Genomic DNA, 23,910 nt, shown 5'->3' on the forward strand with positions numbered 1-23,910 from the left:
TGAAGGCCTCAGTGAGACCCTCAGTAGCCTATATTTTGAGAGGGACTGCAAATGGCTAGGCTGTAAAGGAACGGACTTCTTGGTATGAAATGGGTGGCAGCTGTCGAAGTGGAGGTATTGCTGGTGGTTGGTAGTTTTGATATGGACAGAACTACTGATATAGCCATCTTTGAAGTGGAGGTCAACATCAAGGAAAAGTTGCTTGATTGGTTGAGTAGGACCAAGTGAAGTGATTGGCAGAGAAGGTCATTAATGAAACTGAACCAGATGAGGGGTTTGGGATTCTGTGTGTTTAGGAAGGATTCCTCTAGAAGGCCCATGAATAGGTTGCCATAGGATGGTACCATGTGGGTGCCCATAGCCATACCCTGGTTTTCTTTGTAGTTAATGCCTTCAAAGGAGAAGTAATTGCGGTTGAGGACATAGTTGGTCATGGTGACTAGGGAGGAGGTGTTTGGTTTGGAATACATCAGGCATTGGTAATGGTAGTGTTCAATAGCTGTAACACCATGGGCATTAGAGGTGTTACTGTAAAGGGAGGTGGCATCAATAGTTACAAGCAGGGCATCATGTAGTAAAGGGACAGGAACTTTGGAGAGTCGGTGGAGGAAGTGGTTGATATGTTATATAGGAGGGTAGGTCACAGGTAATAGGCTGAAGATGTTGGTCTACAAAAGCAGAGATTTTCTCAGTGGGGACACAGTAACCAGCCACAATGTGGCATCATGGGTGGTTGCATTTATGGATTTTAGAATGCATGTACAAAGGTAAGAGTTCGGGGAATGGTAGGGGTGAGGAGCTAGATGGACTCTGGGGAGAGGTTCTGGGACAGGCCAAAGAGTAGAGACTGGAGATCCTACTGGACTTCTGGAATGGGGTCACTGTTGCAGGGTTTGTAGGTGGACGAATCTGACAGCTGGCAGAGTCCTTCTGCCAGATAATCCTCGAAGTTCAAAACAGCAATCTACATATACATCTACATCTACATGGTTACTCTGCAATTCACACTTAAGTGCCTGGCAGAGGGTTCATTGCACCATTTTCATACTACTTCTCTACCATTGCACTTTCAAATGGTGCATGGGAAAAAGGAAAACCTAAATCTTTCAATTTGAGCTCTGATTACTCTTAGTTTTTATGATGATCATTTCTCCCTATGTAGGTGGGAGTCAGCAAAGTATTTTTGCATTTGGAAGAGAAAGTTGGTGATTGATATTTCATAAATAGATCTCACTGCGAAGAAAACCGCCTTTGTTTCAGTAACTGCCACCCCAACTCGCATATCGTATCAGTGACACACTCACCCCTATTGTGTGATAACACGAAACAAGCTGCCTTTCTTTGCACTTTTTTGATGTCCTCTGTCAATCTTACCTGGTAAGGATCCCATACTGTGCAGCAATATTCCAGCAGAGGACAGATAAATGTAATGTAGGCTGTCTCTTTAGTGGGTTTGTCTCATCTTCTAAGTGTTCTGCCAACAAAACACAATCTCTGTTTTGCCTTCCCCTCAATGTTATCTGTGTGGTCTTTCCAAGTGAAGTTGCTCATAATTATAATTCCTAGGTATTCAGTCGGATTGACAGCCCTTAGATTTGTGCCACAACAGAGACGATACTCCATATGCATTCAATTTGCTTAACAGTCGCTTGTGAGGAATGGTATCAAAAGCCTTCTAGAAATCTAGGAGTATGGAACTGATCTGAGATCCCTTGTCGACAGCACTCATTATTTATGTTGCACAAGAATGATATTTCTTGTCCACAATGGTGGTGGCTTTGTCAGCGGGTAGGATTATAAGGTCAGGATTAGTTTTTAGGTGCCCAAATCCTTTACCATCTGCCACCCCTACCCTGCTATCCCTCCCTCTCCCTACCACAGCCTCCTCCTTATCCCCACCCAGTTGCCTCTCCCATAATTCCCTGCTGCTTACAGTATGGCTCCAGCTGCTAGAGACTGTAGCCATGTGTGTGTGTGAGTTGCATTTGTGTGAGTGTGTGCATGAGTGTACGTTGTTTAATTTCAGCAAAAGTCTTGTTCACCAAAAGCTAATTGTGTGACAGTCTTTTTGTTGTAACTTTCTGTGACTCAGCATGTCCACTACATGGTGAGTGGCAACTTCCTTTTCATCATATTGTAACAATTGTTAAAAACCACATTACAGTGAAACTAATATTATTAAGCTTTAGTTCTCATGTAAACAAAATTCCAGTTTTCTTTTTTAATTTCTTAATATTACCATTAACAATGCATTCAATAATTGTACAAAGACAAGAAGCTGAGAGTTTTTATACTGTCAAAATTTGCAACATTCATTGTTTGTATTTGTATTTGTATTTACTCATCCTGTAAATCATGCTTAAGTACAAAGCTTGTACAAACGTTATAAGATAAGCCAGATTTGACATATTACATACAAGTTTATGCACACTGTGATTTAGAAAACAACAGTTAATTATTAATTATTAGGTGCATAAATCTTTATATGAATAATTATTTCCAGAAAATGTGACGTAAATTATACCTGAAGAGTAGTTTCAATTAAGACGGTCATAATAAGATTCATTTGGACTACATCCCATTCTGGAAGGATCCAGAACCTATGAACATAATACTTACAGAAATTTTAGTCACATATTAGTTTCAGCTTTGTTGAAACTTGTGAATGTAACTATTAAGTTCTTTGTGTTGTGTTGAAACATTGCACAACGTGTTTTACTTAACAAGTGGTGTTATAGAAAGTGTCAAGAATTTTTGAATATATACTGTTGATGTCAAAAAGCAACAATATTACAATGACTTTTACTGAAACACAAACCGTTGGACCTATTAACTAGAAAGCATAAACATGAACTGACACCCTTGACAATGAGACAACCAAAGCAAGATACGTAAAATTTATCTGCTAATATAATGTTTCTGCCCTTATGAAATTATATAGACACTGACAACACTAGAAAAGTTGGTCCAACATACTTTCTGTATGTCTATGAACATTTTGAGAGTAACAGATATACAACATTATAAGTAGTCACTGAAGGCTGAACAGAATGCTTTCCGGACAGCCCAGTGAGTTTCATTCAACATCTGCTTATCTATACCTCTAAGCTCTGCTTTACACCTATTAGGCATTAGGCTCCAATTTTTTATTACTTTCCCAGTTTCTTTATGGCAACTGTATACTATTGGGGGTGGAATTGAGTTCCCTCCATGGTCATTCAGATCTAAAACCTATGGACTTTTATTTCTGAGGAACTGTAAGATAATGCCTATCGTCATAAGCCATGCATGCTGGAGGAACTCTGCTAGGAGATTACTGTTCTGGCGTAACCACAAGCACCAGAACAAAGACAAAGAATGCAAGACCAGAGAAGGTGGTGAAACGATGTTGGCCAATGGTGCGCGGAATAGGACTGCACCACGACAGGAGCACCCTAAAGCCGAAGTGAATATAAGCGCCACTCCTACCAGCCTCGGCCGCTCAGATTGGCTCAGTATACGGACATTAGTGGAGAGGGTTCACAGAGTATTAACACGGCCTAGCAGAGAGTGCTACGACAACAGTTATCAGTAATGTGTGTCAACTTGCAGGACCATTGTGTATAGCATGGACTCGGATTTATGTCGCATGTCACCCATCGCTTGTAACACATTTGTACATTAAAATTAAGTATTGTCAATCTGATTTGTAGAAATAAAACCACTAATGTTATTTGCTTGAATTGTTGTATGGCATTCTGAGAATGCAGCATCTCTTAGGCACCCTATATGAGACTAGTGGGCAAGGCCCCACAATTACAGCATGTGCAGCGATCTCCACTATAAAACTGAGTGACAGTTGTGGTGACTGCTCATCATTCTGGTATGTATACAGCCTCCATTGGTGAAAATTTGGAACATTTAAAGCAACTATGTACTAAAATGAAGGTTGTGCAACATGTAAAATAAACACATAAGTAATACTTCCTTAAAGTGTGTATACATTTTTCTGGTGGACTCTGTATACATATGGCAGTAGTATTGCTTGAACAAGGTATAGAAAGGACAATGCATTGGCAGAGCTGTCATTTGTACTCAGGTGATTCATATGAAAAGGTGTCTGATGTGGTTATGGGCACACAATGGGAATTAACAGACTTTGAATATGGAACAGTAGTTGGAGCTAGATGCAAGGGACATTTCATTTTGGAAATTGTAGGTAATTCAATATTCTGAGATCCACAGTGTCAAGACTATGCCAAGAATATCAAATTTCAGGAATTACCTCTCATCACAGACAGTGCAATGGCTAATGGCCTTCACTTAGCAACCACAGTAGTGGCATTTGCGCAGAGTTGTCAGTGCTAAGAGACAAGCAACACTGCATGAAATAACCATAGAAACCAATGTGGGATGTATGATGAAAGTATCCGTTATGACAGTGTGGCAAAATTTGGCGTTAATGGGCTACGGCAGTAGATGACTGACACAAATGTCTTCAATAAAAGCACAGTTATCACCTGCAGTGCCTCTACTGAGGTTGTGACCCTATCAATTGGACCCTAGATGAATGGAAAAATTTTGCCTGATCAGAGTACCAATTTCTGTAGATACAGCCTTGTATCCAAGTTGTCAACAAGGCAGTGTGCAGGCTGGTGGTGGGTCTATAATGGTGTGTGCTATGTTTACATGGAATGGTCCTAATGAAGTGATCATTGACAGGAAATTGTTATGTGCATCTACCAGGAGGCCACTTGCAGCCATTCATGGACTTCTTTTTCTTTATGACCGAGTGAGTTGGCACAGTGGTTAGCACACTGGACTCACATTCAGGAGGATGACGGTTCAATCCTGTGTCCGGCCATCCTGATTTAGGTTTTCCATGATTTCCCTAAATCGCTCCAGGCAAATGCTGGAATGGTTTCTTTCAAAGGGCACAGCCGACTTCCTTCCCCATCCTTTCCTAATCTGATAAGACCAATGACCTCACTGTCAGGTCTCCTTCCCCACAACAACTGAACCCAAACACAATTTTTGTGGACATCAATGTGCCACTTTATCTGGTGACAATTATTCACAATTGGCTTGAAGAGCATTCTAAACAGTTTGAGCAAATGATTTGACCATCCAGATTGCCCAACATGAATACCATTGAACACTTATGGGACATAATTAAGAAGTCAGTTTGTCAACAAACTCCTGCACAACCAACACTTTTGCAATTATGGATGGCTGTAGAGGCAGCATGGCTTAATATTTGTCCAGTGGACTTCCAACAACTTGTTGAGTCACTGCCATGTTGAGTTGCTGCACTATGCTGGCAAAAATGAGATCTTACATGATATTACGAGGTGACTCATGACTTTTGTCATCATAGTGTACATGCTCCTCTCCAGAGCTAAATGTTTTGTATTCTTCATTGAGCTGTGACACCGCTGCCTTTATATCTACACTGCTGAAAATCTAAATGCTTCTGCTTGCTTTATTTCTCCATTATATTGTGGTAATTATTGTTGCTTCAGCTGCTTCATGGTCTCTGATACCAGTTTCAATGTGGACACCTCAAAGAGGTCAAGTTCATTTCTTACTATTAGACCCAATATATTTCCATGATCAGTAGACTTATGAACAGTCTGTTCATGGTAGTTCTCAGATAAGTTATTTTTTAAGACTTCACGGGACGTCTTGTCATGTCCACCATTTACTAAATTTTAATTTCCTGAGATGGTTGTTGGACGATTAAAGTCTTCTCTGGTGATGAAAATATCATTGTGGAATTGAAGTGCTAGTGACTGAGGTTTTTTGTAAAGTTTTCAGTTACAGCCGGGGGTCAGTCTGGTGGTCAATAGTAGGATCAAATTGTAAGTTTAGGCCCACATTTGATATTACATTTTGTCCATACAATGTTGTATGCAGTTTCAATATCTATCTCAGTGCATCTGAGTTTCTTCTCTAATGACACAAGTACCTTCAATATGATATTATATGAATAAAAATAGCCAATTTTTGAATATATAATACAAATGTATAGATAGGAAAATCTACTCACCAAGTGACTGCAGAGGAAAACACATATAAAAGTTAAGGAAATGTATAAGCTTTTGGCGTCAGTGGCTCCTCCTCCTGGCAGAAGGAATGAAGGGCAAGGAAGAAGGATGAAGAAAATAGCAGGTGAGATTTAGGAAATGGGGAGCGCTATGAAAAGTCACCCACAATCTTGAGTCATGGGAGAATTACCAACTTACCAGATGGAATGAGAAAGGATGATTGATTGTTGGGGACTGGACCAGACAAGATTTATATGTTCATATGTTGATGAAAGAAGAAATGAAGTGAGAAAGCAACAAGGGAAAGAAGTTGGGAAGGAAGAAAGGAAGGAAGGAAGGAAGAAACAAACAAACAAGAGTTTTTCTGAAAGCTCAAGAAAAATGTTCAAATGAGTGTGAATTCCTAAGGGACCAAACTGCTGAGGTCATCAGTCCATAGACTTACAAAGTACTTAAACTAATTTATGCTAAGAACAACACACACACCCTTGCCCGAGGGAGGACTTGAAGCTCAGGTGGGAGGGGCCATGCAGTCCGGGACATGGTGCCTCGAACCGCATGGCCACTCAATGCGGCAAGGCTCAAGAAACTAAATAAAGAGGCAGTAGTATCATAACCCAAGAAGGAACTTGAAACATTCATCTCTGATCAGGAGCATGCAGAGAAACTTTGGATCAGAAAAAAAGAGAATGCTATGGCCACTGCACAATAAGTGCATAATAATGGTAGACAGAAAGATACCAAATGATGGGAAAACCAGAAATCCAGTTACAAATTTTATTAACAAAGGAAGATCCACGAATACTGCAGCAGTTTAATTCTGTCACTGCAAAGACGAGTGATATAAATATTAGTCACTGAAGAATGGCTGAAATCACTAAAACTGAACAAGAACAAAGAGCTCGATAGAATTCTTCCCATATTCTATACAGAGCTCACAGCTGGATTAGCCCATCTCTTAACCACAATACAATGTGGGTCCTTAAACGAAAAACTTTGCTAAGAGGCTGGAAGAAACCACATCTCAAACTGTCACCACTAAAGGCAAGGTTCCACATTCACTGGAAGGCCCAGTCTGGTACACTGTTTTATTCTACCAAAGTTATAAAACAGGCCACACTATGCTGCAGATTTACACATTTATTCTCAAAATGGGGAATTGCTATACTTATGAAAATCAATGTTACATTCTAGACCCAGCTTTGAATATCATACTACAGCAGCTAATAGTTTCCTGGCCATGAGTTGAAAATATGAGGTATGTTCAGAAAATAAGTACTGTTTGTATTTCTTTCCATGGTAGTATTACAACTGCAGTTCAATGCATACATGGTATTTTGAGCCATGGGGAAAGATACGATACCATCTGTGCATAGTTTGTACCATATAGTGCTTGCTTAGAATAGAAAACTTGATTGAAAATGGCACCACTTGTGAGATTAGATCAGTAATTAATTTTATGAATGCAAAAAACATAAACCACTTTACCTTCATTTACAGTTTAGTCAGGTTTGTGAAGAAATTCCAATGAGTGATTCAGTGGTAAGGAGATGTATCCAACAGTTCATGAATGATGTGATCAAGTTCATGATGATGAAGAAAGTGAGCATCTGTGTTTGGGTAACAAGGAAATGGTTCATGCAGTTGAAGGACTTATAAAAGAAAGCCATGATTTTATGGGAACTGTTATTTCTAAACTTCAGGATCACTTCTTTATGAAATTGTTTCTGAAAAACTGAATTTTTGAAAATTGTGTACCTGTTGGGTGCCAAAAACTCTTATAGAGTTAACACAAAAAACAGTATCTGGGTAGCGCATTTGACTTTCTGATGTTGGTGAAGATACTGTTGATTTTCTAAGCAAGATAGTGAATAGGGATGAGACTTGGGCCACCTTTGAAACCTCTCAATCAAAATGACCATCAGTGGAATAGAGAACACTGTGTCGCCAGTAAAGGCTAAAGCTAAGCAAATCTCAACTCCTCGAAAAGTCTTGTGAGTCTTGTGCCCAATCTTTTGGGATAGCCAAGTCATTCTACTTGAGACATGGTAGGTCATTCCACTGTACATTCTCATCACACTCCAAGTTAATAACTTGATAAATTAAAAGAATGAAGGACAGAAATAACTAGGTGAAACTGTAATATAGATGTACACAGAATTTTATTAGAGTAAGTTAAGTGAAAACAAACTGGGATCTGAGTAGTAGATCATGAGATATTTCAATTTTAATTAAGCACTGAATTTAGAATTCTTGTTACTGCATGAAGGCAGGACACTACCATTGTTATGTTGGTGGGATGGTAGCATCCCCAAGGATGCTGCATCATCATGGCAGGCTTCTGAGTGTGGTTACAGTAAATTTCAGAGGACCAGCGTAAGAATACAAAAGACACAAACTAAAGCACAATTCTGAGGACAGGCTCTCTTTCACAACCAGCAGATGGATGGGCCGAAAGAATGGGTGACCAAGGAAAGAAAAACAGTCCACCAGAAGAACAAATCTTTGTAACAATAAGAATGAAGTGAGAATTATTTGAGAGAGTGTTCCTAAAGAATTTCCACTGGAGAAACTGATGTGGGACACTACAGTTTTGAAAGAAAAATAATTGATAAAGTGGCTGGTCTGATGTCACAGCACACTCCAAAGATATAAGTAGGACTGATAGACCATTGTATAAGAGAAAATACATTGTGTCTTGATGGAGGTTGGAGATATGTCAGATGACAGTCCATCTAAGTTAAATTATAAGCTTTGTATTTGTCCATTTCATGTTAAATAAATTTGGATACATACACCCATGTGGCCAGGGGTGTTTTGAACAATATTTTTGGTGGTGACAATATCTACAGGCTTAGACAGAGATGGCTTAACTGAACAAAACCTATGGGGCATCATACATCACTCAACCAACTATTGGTAAGTAATACGAAGCTGATCATTCAGTTGTGTGCTGGCCGAGTGTTGCGATAGATTATGGAGTATCATATGTCATCACTCAACCAACTGTCAGTAATTGGGATGAGGCTAATTATTCATTGTTTATTGGCTCAGTGTTTTTACAGATTGTTGATGATGGCTGCGTGGTCAAGACTTAAAGGGCTGGAATAAATTATCTAGGAAGGGTTTTGCAAGGCAGGTTTTTGTTATGACTCACCGATCTTTCAAAGTGCCGCCGTGCAGTTACGAGCATCCTCTACATGCGGCGCTGTCTGCCAGCCATGCAGCAGCAGCGCCACCTAAGCGGACAGCCAGCCAGCGGCCACTAGACTTGGACTCAGTTATGATTTGACTGATAAAGTGTACACATGTGTTACTTTGTTTACTTGATCTGTGACTTTCATGTATTGCGTCTACCTTGAAATATATTTGTACAACTTGAAGTTATTACAATTGGCGCCGAGGATGGGATTTTTCTTTTCCATCGCTGACCCACATGTTTCCATGGCTACTTTAGAGCAACTATTGCAAGGTCTCATAGAACAGCAAATGCTTCTCACAAATGTGATTCATGATTTCATTGCGGCATCAAATACAGGGCGTCTCTCACCGCTGTCTCTACCTACTTTTCCTCCTTACGACGAGACGGCGGAAGACTGGTCTGATTATCAAAAGCGTCTTCGACAGCACTTCGTGGCATTTCATGTCGTGGATGAACAAACATGTAAGTCTCTGTTCCTTTCATGGATTTCACCTCAAATGTATCGATTGTTGTCGCAATTGGCTCCTTTGAAAGATCCTGCATCTTTGTCCTTTGCTGAAATGTGCTCACCTCTGTCCGTCTATTTTCAAAAGCAAACGCATGTGGTAGCCACTCGTGTTGCCTTTTATCATTGTCAAAAACAACCGAATCAATCCTATCGTGCTTGGGCTGCTGAACTTCACAGCCTCAGTACAAAGTGTCAATTTGTTACTGAAGTTCACAAAGAATCCTACGCCGATTCAATGGTATGGGATGCTATTATCTGATCGGTGCTAGACAAAGAAGTTAGGCAACATGCCCTTCAGTTGGAAAATCCAACTCTAGATGAAGTCCCATCCATCGCTCAGTCTTTTGAAATTTCTCGTGCCGCTGGAGCGCAAATAGAGGCATGGGATGACGTCGGGGAAATACAACCTCTGTGTGATGTTGACGAAGTGTGTGGCGTGTCCCCACCAGCCGATGTGGCCGCAGTACGCTCCCAAGCACAGCCTCAGCCTAACCGTAAACAAACCTCTAAGAAACTGCAGCAAAACCCACGGCAACTTCCTTCATGTCCATGGTGTTTTACAAAACATTCACGAGAAGATTGTCCACAAAGTGTGTCACAAATGCAAAAAAAGGTCATGTGTCATCCGTTTGCAAATCTGACCTCATACATGATGTTCATGAACATGACGCTGATTCTGATTCTGTGTTGTCTGTCAAATGGTTCAAATGGCTCTGAGCACTATGGGACTTAACATCTGTGGTCATCAGTCCCCTAGAACTTGGAACTACTTAAACCTAACTAACCTAAGGACATCACACACATCCATGCCCAAGGCAGGATTCGAACCTGCGACCATAGCAGTCGTGTGGTTCCGGACTGAGCGCCTATAACCACTAGACCACCGCGGCCGGCCTGTTGTCTGTCAATTGTACTTCTTCCCTTTCAGGGAAGTTATTCCTCACTGTCCAAATACTTGGTCGAGATGTTCGCATGCAGGTGGATACTGGTTCTGCTGCCACTATCATCAATTCTCAGACATATCTTCAGTTGGGTTCTCCAATCCTGTCACCTGTCACTAGGCAATTATGGACTTACAATAAACAGAAGATTTCTCTCTTGGGACAATTTGATGCTGAGGTATCTTACAAATCTGTCGTTCGCACTGTTCCCATATTTGTGGTCGAGCATAGTAACATGGAGAATCTTTTTGGTTTCGATGCCTTTCGCGTTTTTGGGTTCTCCATAGATGACTCTATCAATAGCATCTCTGATGCTATTCCTTATGCTCAGTTGGATTCCTTGTCGATGACATTTTCATCCCTTTTTTCTCCTGGGTTAGTCTGTGCAAACGACTTTGAAGCTCATATCACGCTCAAACCCACTGCTCGGCATAAGTTTTTTCGGGCTCGGCCCATTCCTGTGGCCCTTTGTGATCAGGTCAAATGGGAGCTGGATCGTCTCACTGCTTCAGGGGTCTTGCTTCCTGTTACTTCCAGTGAGTGGTCCTCTCCTGCCGTTGTCGTTGCTAATCCAAATGGTGATATTCGTCTTGTTTCAAAGCCACTGTAAATGCTCAATGCCTTATCAACACTTACCTATGCCTCGACCTGAAGAATTGTTCACTAAACTTGCTGGAGGCCAGTATTTTTCTAAGCTTGACCTGTCAGAAGCTTACCATCAACTTCCTCTCGATGCTGCTTCCCAGCAGATTCTGGTCCTTAACACGCCATTCGGCCTCTGTCAATACCAATGATTGCCATTCGGGGTTGCCAGCGGCCCTGCTCTCTTTCAGTGATTCTTGGAACAATTATTGCTCACTGTCCTTGGGTGTATAAATTACCAGGACGACATCGTTGTCACTGGCTCCACCACTGATGAACATATTCAAAATCTCCGCACACTTTTACATGTCTTACAGACTGCCGGTCTTAAGTGTAATCTTCGGAAATCAAATTTTTTTCAGGCCTCTATCATGTACTTAGGGTTTCAACTCTCTCGGGATGGTATTTGTCCACTTCAGCAAACTGTCGCTGCGATCGATGCCCTTCCTCACCCTACATCTGTTAAAGAACTGTAGGCCTTCTTGGGGAAAATAGCATACTATCACAAGTTTTTACCATCTGCTGCTTTGGTGGATCAGCCATTGCATCGCCTATTGCATAAAAACATGCCTTTTCACTGGTCCGTGTCATGTGATGCGGCTTTCCAGAAATTGAAAACTATGCTGAAACAGGCCCCATGCCTGGCTACTTATCAACCTGGCCAACATCTTGTTCTTGCCATGGATGCCTCTCAATACAGGGTCGATGGAGTCCTTGGGCACCGTTTTTCTGACGGTTCTGAACAACCCATTGCTTATGCCTCCAAAATGCTCATGGATGCCCAACAAAAGTATTCTCAAATTGAAAAAGAAGCTTTGGCCATTATTTATGCTCTTTATAAGTTTGGTGTTTTTCTCTATGGATCCAAATTTCATCTTATTGCGGATCACAAACCACTTGTTCCCTTGTTTCATCCATCATTGTCACTTCCCGACAAGGTTTCACACCGCCTCCAGTGTTGGGCTCTTTACTAGTCTCGTTTCAATTATGAAATTCATTTCCGGCCGACGGCTCAACATGTGAATGCTGATGCACTGTCTCACTTTCCCATGGGTCCTGATCTGGCTTTCAATAGGGACAAACTTTCGTGTTTCCATCTGGATGTTGCCGAGCAGTGGGTTGTGGACGGGGTCCCCATCACCGGGGACAGGCTGGCGGCTGCTACAGGTTTTGACCCTACCCTCTCCCGAATTTTACGCTGTATTCAGAAGGGTTGTCCAGATCGTCCTCCTGCTAAGACTTCTGATCCATTGTGGAACTACTATGCTTTGCGTTACTGCCACACGGCTAGGGATGGTGTTATCCTCCTTTCCACCAAAAATGCTTCGCCGCGTGTTGTGGTACCTGCGTCTTTGCATGCTTCGGTCTTGCACCTCCTTCAGCAAGGGCACTGGGGTGTCTCTCGCACAAAATCTCTGGTTTGCTGTCATGTATACTGGCCCGGCATCAACTTTGAAATCGCACACATGGTCGCTGCCTGCGGCCCTTGTGCGTCACAGGCCACCGCCCCAAAGTCATCTTTGTCACCGGTACCTTCGCCTGAGAAGTCCTGGGAGCGTATTCATGCTGACTTTGTGGGACCTTTTCTGGGTACTTATTGGCTTCTTGTTATTGACGCCAACTCTAACTTTCCTTTCATTGTCCGTTGCACGTCGCCTACCACTGCGGCAACCACCAATGCTCTGCACGCATTTTCTCTTTGGAAGGCCTTCCCTCTACTCTTGTTACTGATAATGGTCCACAATTTGCCTCTTCTGATTTTGCAGATTTTTGTGCCCGTCACAGCGTCATGCATGTCGTGGTCCCTCTGTTCCATCCACAGTCAAGCGGTGAGGCTGAACGACTGGTCTGCACATTTAAGGCTCAGATGAGGAAACTCCTGACTTCTTCTGCTGATGATGTGCTTCTCCAATTTCTGGCTTTTTACCGTTTCACCCCCATGGGTGACCACAGCCCGGCTGAGCTCTTTCATGGCCGACAGCCCCACATACTACTTCATCTTCCGAGGCCTTCCACCTCACGGCTGCGGGTGCATTCGCTTGGCTGGTTCACCACCGACGACCTTGTATGGGTACGGGGATATGGCAGGTGGCCAAAATGGAGTCCTGGCCACATCTTATGACACCATGGCCGACACCTGTATGCTTTGCGTTACTGCCACACGGCTAGGGATGGTGTTATCCTCCTTTCCACCAAAAATGCTTCGCCGCGTGTTGTGGTACCTGCGTCTTTGCATGCTTCGGTCTTGCACCTCCTTCAGCAAGGGCACTGGGGTGTCTCTCGCACAAAATCTCTGGTTTGCTGTCATGTATACTGGCCCGGCATCAACTTTGAAATCGCACACATGGTCGCTGCCTGCGGCCCTTGTGCGTCACAGGCCACCGCCCCAAAGTCATCTTTGTCACCGGTACCTTCGCCTGAGAAGTCCTGGGAGCGTATTCATGCTGACTTTGTGGGACCTTTTCTGGGTACTTATTGGCTTCTTGTTATTGACGCCAACTCTAACTTTCCTTTCATTGTCCGTTGCACGTCGCCTACCACTGCGGCAACCACCAATGCTCTGCACGCATTTTCTCTTTGGAGGGCCTTCCCTCTACTCTTGTTACTGATAATGGTCCACAATTTGCCTCTTCTGATTTTGCAGATTTTTGTGCCCGTCACAGCGTCATGCATGTCGTGGTCCCTCTGTTCCATCCACAGTCAAGCGGTGAGGCTGAACGACTGGTCTGCACATTTAAGGCTCAGATGAGGAAACTCCTGACTTCTTCTGCTGATGATGCGCTTCTCCAATTTCTGGCTTTTTACCGTTTCACCCCCATGGGTGACCACAGCCCGGCTGAGCTCTTTCATGGCCGACAGCCCCACATACTACTTCATCTTCCGAGGCCTTCCACCTCACGGCTGCGGGTGCATTCGCTTGGCTGGTTCACCACCGACGACCTTGTATGGGTACGGGGATATGGCAGGTGGCCAAAATGGAGTCCTGGCCACATCTTATGACACCATGGCCGACACCTGTATGAAATCCAGATGGACATGAGTGTTGCAGTGCGTTATTCGGACCAGCTTCAGCCTCGTGTTCCAGCAACGCCTGTTCCAGATGCCGCTGCACCACCTTCAGCTCTACCTGATGCTCAGGATACTAGAATCTCTCATTATTCACAATGCAGTCCTCTCACCATCATATTGGTGCCAGTACAAGAACTGATGCCACCAGGAGATGTGCCCATGCAGGAACCAGATGACCATCATCTGTAGGAGCAACTCTACTCACCTCCTTCTCCTACGGATGCGGACAAATCGCCCATGTCTCCTGTTATAACAACTGAACTTGCCGCAATGGGCAGATTGGTGCACGGGGCCCCAGTAGATTCGACCCCCACGTCTCCTGTCATCTCGCCCCGTTATCATTGGGGACACTTCTGTCCGTACGGGAAGCCTCCTCCTTGAGACTTTATGGCCAGTCAAACAACACCTATGGATGTTAGCAATCTACAGGCCACCTCCATCAAGACATGTGCAAAAAATTCAAAGGGGGGGAAAAGTGTTGTGACTCACCGATCTTTCAAAGTGCCGCTGCGCAGTTACACGCATCCTCTACATGCGGTGCTGTCTGCCAGCCATGCAGCAGCAGCGCCACCTAAGCGGCCAGCCAGCCAGTGGCCGCTAGACTTGGACTCAGTTATGATTTGACTGTTAAAGCATACACATGTCTTACTCTGTTTACTTGATCTGTGACTTTCATGTATTGCGTCTTCCTTGAAATATATTTGTTCAACTTGAAGTTATTACAGTTTCATTTTGATTAATCTAAAGCCAATAAACCATATTCATTAAACAACCAAGAGGAGGTCAGCCATGTTCCACACTGGTAAATTTTTTCTCTGAGATGAAATAGTCAATGGAAATGTTTACTGTGAGATTCTTAAGAAACTACGCCATGCAATACAGAAGAAGCACCATGGAATGCTTATAAACTATATTATTTTGATTCATGACAATGCTCAATCTCACACTGTGAACAAGACACAGTAACTCTTAGAGGACTTTCACTGGAGGCAATATGACCACCCTCTATACTGATCACCTCACCCCTAGCAACTTCTGTCTTTTTTTGCATCTGAGGAAGTTCCTCACTGATCAAAAATTCAACAACTATTATGTGCTCAAAGAACATATTACTACATAGGTGACAACTAAGGCAGCAATCTTCTGTGAGGAAGGCATACAAAAACTTGTGCCATGCTATGTCAAGTGCCTACCAAATGGCAGGAGCTAGTAGAAAGGTAGTTTAAGATTTGTAATTTTTTGCCAATAGACAGTTTTTCTGTATCTGTGCTCATTTTGTTTTTTTAATGAAGCAGAACTTACTTTCTGGAAGCATATTGTATCTTACAGTTCATCAAGGAAACAGATTATTAATAAGGTTATGCAGACATCACTAGAGGCAAACTATTTTTGTACATCTTAATACTGATTCTCTTGCAGAGAGAGTGATTTAAGGACACTCAGAATTACTGATGTCCAGCTTTGTGTTATTTTCTACAGTAACGTTCCCAATAAGTGAAGGTCACAATCAACACATTTAGAAAACTTATTCTTAGAAATAAATATCATCAATGACACATGTAACAATAATGAAACAATGGAAAATCCAGGATGGAATGTAACAATATTACGGAAAGGATAGTTACTACTCACCATATAGCACAGATGTTGAGTCGCAGATAGGCACAATAAAATGACTGTCACAAAATAAGCTTTCGACCAACAAGGCCTTTGTCAAAAATAGATGACAGACACACACACACACATACTCATGCAAAGCTTATTTTGTGACAGTCTCTTCATTGTGCCTATCTGCGACTCAGCATCTCCACTATATGGTAGGTAAAAATAATGGAAATTCCTGTTGGGAACAATATGTATAACAAGAGAAAGGTAAGCAGTCACCTATAATGGATCAATGTGTGGAGTATAGTAACAAATAACAGAAAACAGCTTTTGAGCATTAGCTCTTTTTCTAGAAACAGTTCACACATTAACACATACAACCACAGAGACATACAAACGCACACCCAAAATCTAGTGTGAATGCCATTTTCTGTTATGTATCACTGTGTTCCACACATTGGTCCAGTATATGTGATTGATTGGCTTTCTGTTATCCACTGATATGGATGTAACAATAGTATTTCATCATGATGGTGAAATATTTACCATAAAACATGCTCAACAATCTGGTTCAAATCATAGTATACAGCAGAAACATACCTCATTGTGTTCAGAGAAAATTCATAAGAACTCATTGTTAACTATGTTCTTTCAGCTTTTTGAGTCCTGCTTTTTCTTATAACACACATTTATAAAAATTATGTAGAACCATGGACAAGAGGTGGATAAAGTGGGCTTCAAGAATTTTGTAACGGGAAACAAAGCATCTATATCATATTCAAAGGACAAATTATAACCAGAAGTTAAAATCCTTTGCTATCAGTGTAAAAACCTGAAGACTGTTATCAAAAAAGCCAAACACATGTACTATACATAACACCCTAAGAATAAGACCCTAATTTGTTAAACAACATACAAATGAAAATGACTTTCTAGGTGAAAGACAGTGTGTGGTGGTAATTATGATACTCTGAAATAACTGATCACAAATTTCAATGACAACGTTCTAGCAGTGGCATTGGAATTGCTAAAGTATAACTGAATACAGATGCATTAAGTTTGCTCAGTATGAAACAGTTTACATCATCTACTGTCATTATTTTAAAAATTAAAGTCCCTATGTAAACTGCCTTTCTTTCCACTTTTTCTACATGTGCATCGATACAAATGGCAAAGGGTACTTAGTATTATACTGGTACTATAAGTTAATGTTCCTTTCTGCTCCATTCAAAAACAGTGAAAGGAAAGTATGACTCTTTAAATACTCTGCAGTTGGACTAATCTTGTCTTTATAGTTCCTACTGGAGTGATATGTTGGAGTCTGAAGTATGTTTCTAGATTCTTCACTTACTGCTGGTTCTTGAAACTTTGTAAGTAGGTGTTTACTAGTAACTGGAATATATCTTCAAGTTCCTGACAATTCATATTTTTCCACATTTCCACAACAGCCTACAGTGACTCAAACAAACTTGTAACCATTTTTGCTGTCCTTATTTGAATATGTTCAATGTTCCCTGTTAGTACTATTTGGTATAGGTTGCACACACTTGATCAACGTTTTAAGCTGAGACACAGAAGTGTTTAAATAATCTACTATATAGTGTAGAATGGTTGTATTTTTCTAGTAACCTGCCAATGAACTAAAGTATGACACCTGCTTTACAAGTGAATGTATTTGATCATTCCATTTTGTATCACACAAATTGTTACATTCAGGCAATCATATAAATTAAACGATTCCAGTTGTGAGTCATTGATGCTGTAATCATACAGTAAGAACTAGAGTGGAAAACTGGCGATAGAAGAGTACAAAATGATGAGGCTTTGCATCAGAATGAAATGTATGCCAGAGAGGATGAGTATATATGTAATGGGATAGGAGTTGCACTATCTCTTAGTGACAGTTCACACTCATTAGTAATATTGTGCATTTATACATTTTTCTTGAAGACCTATAGAGTCTCTTGTGTTCCATGAAGTGCATGAGTTTACATTTCTGTACATTTAAAGCAAGTTGCCTGTCTTCACACCCCTTTGAAATCTTATCAAGATCTGAGCAGATATTTGTGCAGCTTTGTTCAGACAACATTTCATTACATATAACTCTACCATCATTTTTATACATTGTACTAATGATGACTGATACTACTAGATTTAGAAACTGATGCTGTATCTCAATATTCTGATTCCCTCTGGAAGTTTGTGTTCCTTGATAAATGATAGGTATGTTATTTTCATGCATTGTCCATTTCATTTACTTTTTTTGGTCTGTGATCAGCTTTATATCTTTCAGTGTTTCCACCTCATTATCCTTCACTACATGTACTACTGCAAAATGAAAATACACATTTTTCTTATGGGAGACTGATGTAGTGCAATAGGATTGGACAGAGTGGTTATATTGGGTGAAATTTCAAGGGGATAAAGGAGGCATGGAGGGGGAGAGAGGACCAGAGAAGAGAGGCTGACGGCTGGAAGGGGGAGACAACAGGTATATGAGATAGGAATGTGGCATCAGTGAGATCATTTTAGCTGCAGGCAAGTGAATTGAACACAATGGTGTGGGGGAGTAGATTGGGAGGGGAGACATACAGGGCTAATATAAGGACCAAGCAACATAAGCCACCACTGCGGATACCAAGTTGAGAGGCTTGCCAGAGACACCATATCACAATCAGCAGCAGCCACTTGCACCACCAAGCTGAGAGGAGCACCCAAGTGCAAGACTTGTAGACAGTGCTTATAACAATTAGTAGCAAAATCTGATGGGTGAAATAGTATGTGGGAAAAGGGGGAAACAAATAATAAGTCACTTGTGTGAAATAATGTTCTCAAAGTGGCCATGGAGACAGAACAGAGGAAGAGGGAGAATGAAGAGAGGAGGATGTGAGTGCAGGATTAGGGAAGTTAGGGTCATGGGGCAGGGGTGAAGATGGGTGTGGAACAGGCACACACAACTTCATTCTTTATACACCTCAGAAACTGTGTCCTCACACATAACTACTTATTCTTTGAGGGGAAGATATACAAATACCAAAACCATTTCACAGCAACGAAATGTCTTTCATATAGTATGGCCAACCATGGATGATATACAGGGTGTTTCAAAAATAACCGGTATATTTGAAACGGCAATAAAAACTTAACGAGCAGCGATAGAAATACACCGTTTGTTGCAATATGCTTGGGACAACAGTACATTTTCAGGCGGACAAACTTTCGAAATTACAGTAGTTACAATTTTCAACAACAGATGGCGCTGCAAGTGATGTGAAGGATATAGAAGACAACGCAGTCTGTGGGTGCGCCATTCTGTACGTCGTCTTTCTGCTGTAAGCGTGTGCTGTTCACAACGTGCAAGTGTCCTGTAGACAACATGGTTTATTCCTTAGAACAGAGGATTTTTCTGGTGTTGAAATTCCACCGCCTAGAACACAGTGTTGTTGCAACAAGACGAAGTTTTCAACAGAGGTTTAATGTAACCAAAGGACCGAAAAGCGATACAATAAAGGATCTGTTTGAAAAATTTCAACGGACTGGGAACGTGACGGATGAACATGCTGGAAAGGTAGGGCGACCGCGTACGGCAGCCACAGAGGGCAACACGCAGCTAGTGCAGCAGGTGATCCAACAGCGGCCTCGGGTTTCCGTTCGCCGTGTTGCAGCTGCGGTCCAAATGACGCCAACGTCCACGTATCGTCTCATGCGCCAGAGTTTACACCTCTATCCATACAAAATTCAAACGCGGCAACCCCTCAGCACCGCTACCATTGCTGCACGAGAGACATTCGCTAACGATATAGTGCACAGGATTGATGACGGCGATATGCATGTGGGCAGCATTTGGTTTACTGACGAAGCTTATTTTTACCTGGACGGCTTCGTCAATAAACAGAACTGGCGCATATGGGGAACCGAAAAGCCCCATGTTGCAGTCCCATCGTCCCTGCATCCTCAAAAAGTACTGGTCTGGGCCGCCATTTCTTCCAAAGGAATCATTGGCCCATTTTTCAGATCCGAAACGATTACTGCATCATGCTATCTGGACATTCTTCGTAAATTTGTGGCGGTACAAACTGCCTTAGACGACACTGCGAACACCTCGTGGTTTATGCAAGATGGTGCCCGGCCACATCACACGGCCAACGTCTTTTATTTCCTGAATGAATATTTCGATGATCGTGTGATTGCTTTGGGCTATCCGAAACATACAGGAGGCGGCGTGGATTGGCCTCCCTATTCGCCGGACATGAACCCCTGTGACTTCTTTCTGTGGGGACACTTGAAAGACCAGGTGTACCGCCAGAATCCAGAAACAATTGAACAGCTGAAGCAGTACATCTCATCTGCATGTGAAGCCATTCCGCTGGACACGTTGTCAAAGGTTTCGGGTAATTTCATTCAGAGACTACGCCATATTATTGCTACGCATGGTGGATATGTGGAAAATATCGTACTATAGAGTTTCCCAGACCGCAGCGCCATCTGTTGTTGAAAATTGTAACTACTGTAATTTCGAAAGTTTGTCTGCCTGAAAATGTACTGTTGTCTCAAGCATATTGCAACAAACGGTGTATTTCTATCGCTGCTCGTTTAGTTTTTATTGCCGTTTCAAATATACCGGTCATTTTTGAAACACCCTGTATCTACAGTGATGAGCAGTACCTAGTGCAGCATGCTGACAGCCTTCACAGAGAGGCATTGCTCTCTCAATACAGTCCACAACCAGATTTCCTGTGCCACATACACATATGCTCCTAATCCTGTGAATGCCCCCAGTACAACCAGCCACAAAGGAACACTCTCTGTACCATACAATATCATCCCTTGACCATATCTCTCATTAGGGCCTCCCCCCTGTATGAGGAACATTCCTTCACACCATTCCCAAAGTAATATTATGCCACCCATTTAATCTAAATAATCTGCTTCTAGACCAGCCCCTTCCTACATTGTTCATATTCCTGTGGAAGACCAAGATGTAAGACCAATCTGATAAATCTATGCTGTCTTCCTAAACCTGTCCCATCACATATTTATTATACCATAACACAGGAATTACTACCTGTGAAGTAAATCATATCATGTACCAATGCAGCAGTAATTTACACACACCATTTTATGTGGATGTGACCATCAACTATCTATCCACGCAAATGGATGGCCATCACCAAACTGTGGTCATGATCAGAGTTTCACCCAGTGGTGAAGCACATTGCTAAGGTTAACATGCTCAATTTTTATGGCTACTTCACAACCCATGCCATCTGGACCCACATCCCAAACACAAGCTTTTTCTGAACTTCCCTAATCCTGCACTCACATCCTCCTCTCCTCATTCTCCCTCTTCCTCTGTTCTGTCTCCAATTACCTTTACTTCTTAAATAATTTATATACCTCTTAGGATTCTCCATGATAAAATTCATAAAAGATTTTTATCTGTGTTTGTTTGACAGCCCAGGAGAATTACATGTTTGCAGGGTCTTAAGTTGATATCTAATTTGGATTTTGTACTATAGTGCAATTTTGGTACCACATTGTAAGTAATAATGTTATTGCTTCTTTTTCCATAGTTTCAGTTGCATTCACAATCTACCATATGGATACAAGTATTTCTATTTCACAAAAAGAAAATTTTACATATTGGCAGAGAGATTTTAAAAAATTCTGAATGCTGAGCACATCAAAATTCTTAAGTTGATATCTAATTTGGATTTTGTACTACAGTGCAATTTTGGTACCACATTGTAAGTAATAATGTTAGTTGCTTCTTTTTCCACAGTTTCAGTTGCATTCACAATCTACCATATGGATACAAGTATTTCTGTTTCACAAAAAGAAAATTTTACATATTGGCAGAGAGATTTTAAAAAATTCAGAATGCTGAGCACATCAAAAGCTGTTGCCATGAAAACAAAATTTACCAAGAGATAGGCCACTTGCTCCAAGCAACGCTGGCCATGGCAGTTGCCTCCAGTGCAGTATTTCAGTGCCTGTGAAGTACAGTGTAAGGCACACAGGCCATAATAAGGCAGCATTGAACATGCCAATCAGTGAGAAGAAGAGAGATACTTGTCCATAACTTGCTTCTCCAATTACTTTTTTGAACAATACCTGTAAATAAAATTCACTATTAGACAATTCTCCTTATTATTTAGAAAAAAAGGAAAAAGAAGGATGGGAAGCATTTAAAGTTTTGTTCATAGTGACACAACAAAAGACTAATTTTAGTGACTGTTCCCCATGATTAATTGGACTGTGACTGTGTAAGTATTCTCATTAACTGTGTTTTCTGTATCCTGCATGTGACTGTGAGTGTAAGTGCACCAGGTGTGGTGTGTACTTAAATAACTGCCAACTGCATCAGCATGGGCCGGCCGCTAGTGGCTGCCTGTAGGAAGTGGCCACACGCGACGGTTTCCACCATGCCACCTACTGGTGACTCACACCTTTATGCATGTGGAGCAGCACTGACTCACTCTCACTGTGTTCTTTCTCTTTGCCACTCACATAAGTTATTCTATGTATCAATCAGTTGTGTAGTAACCAAGTAATACATGAAATTGATCCAAGAAACACAAATATGGCTTTACTCATAAACCTCTGAACACTAACAGAAATAAGCGTCTCATGATTACACTTGTAACAAGACAAAAGAATCATTCAGAACATGCTACATAAGTGATACAGAGAACAACTGATGTGAGAGGTACAAACTAAAACAACTTAGTGAGAGTGAGCCAGCACTGCTCTGGGCATGTAAAGGTTTGAGTCACTGGCAGCTGGTGCACGAGAGACACTGCCATTGGCACACTTCCTACAGGTGCCTCTAGTGTCTGGCCCATGCCAATACAGATGGCGGTTGATTTAAATGTACATGTGTGATGACACTACAGTTGGCACACTTACACACACTTGTAGCAGGATACAGCAGTGTTCAACTTCAATAATGATTACCACCATCTGTGGCAATGGAGCTAGGTCATGAATGGTATTGTCTGCAAAACCAATAATTTCTGTTCATACTTTATTCATTATGATATGATTATCTGATTGAATGGACAGTGTAATGGGTGACCTATACAGTCACACTATACATGAACAATTGTGATGGATTACATTATCGTTAGGTTACTGCACTCAAACAATATTATAGGATATCAACCAACTGTATTATGTTGTTATTCATTTATCTGTGGATAATTAATGTAGATGAGTTTATAAAATAAAAACCACTTCAGTTGCTTGTAATTTTTTAATTTATTCTACAACCAGGTTTGGAGCTTACAGTTCCATCTTCAGGCATTATCAACTACCAGTAATTATGGAAATATAAATGTATTGCAGTCAAGCCAGTCAGTCACAAGGGATCACACACACATCAAACAAACTTGAGGGCATTTGTTTGACATGGGTATGGTCCCCCATGACTGACTGGCCTGACCACCACACATTTATGCTCCCATAATTATTTGGTGGCACCTGAGGATGAAGCTTTAAACTTCAAAACAAGTCATAGAATAAATTAAGAAAATTAATGACAACTAAAGAGAATTTTTATTCTATAAATATGTTCCTCAATTGTGGCAGTTCATCTGATCAAAGTAGATGAGACTCAAACTGAGCATAAACATTAGTTCATTTAGCAACCAAGGACAATTAATGTATTTGAACTTAAATTTTTGGTGTAGACAACATTAATGACACTAGCTTATTTCCACTGCCAACTTTTCAGCCCATTTCAATGAAAGTATTGCTATCAAGGCTAACTGTGCAGACAAAATAGGTAAGCTACATTTGGTGCCCTACGGTTTTGGAACACTTTGTCATGGAAGCATCATGGAAAAGAACTTTCATGAAACAGTGAATTTACAAAATAGTGAAGTGACAATGAAAATATGGTGACAGTTATAACAG

General features: G+C 41.4%; 1 protein-coding gene across 1 annotated transcript in view; it reads right to left on the reverse strand.

Annotated features, from left to right (window-relative positions):
- Positions 1-23,910, reverse strand: part of LOC124774956 (putative thiamine transporter SLC35F3) — a 320,097-nt gene that overhangs the window by 142,807 nt on the left and 153,380 nt on the right. The window contains exon 8 of the mRNA XM_047249675.1: positions 21,918-22,107. Coding sequence (XP_047105631.1) covers positions 21,918-22,107 — 190 coding nt within the window. The remainder of the gene's footprint in view (positions 1-21,917; positions 22,108-23,910) is intronic.

The sequence above is a fragment of the Schistocerca piceifrons genome, chromosome 1 (assembly GCF_021461385.2).
Source record: "Schistocerca piceifrons isolate TAMUIC-IGC-003096 chromosome 1, iqSchPice1.1, whole genome shotgun sequence".
Lineage (NCBI taxonomy): Eukaryota > Metazoa > Arthropoda > Insecta > Orthoptera > Acrididae > Schistocerca > Schistocerca piceifrons.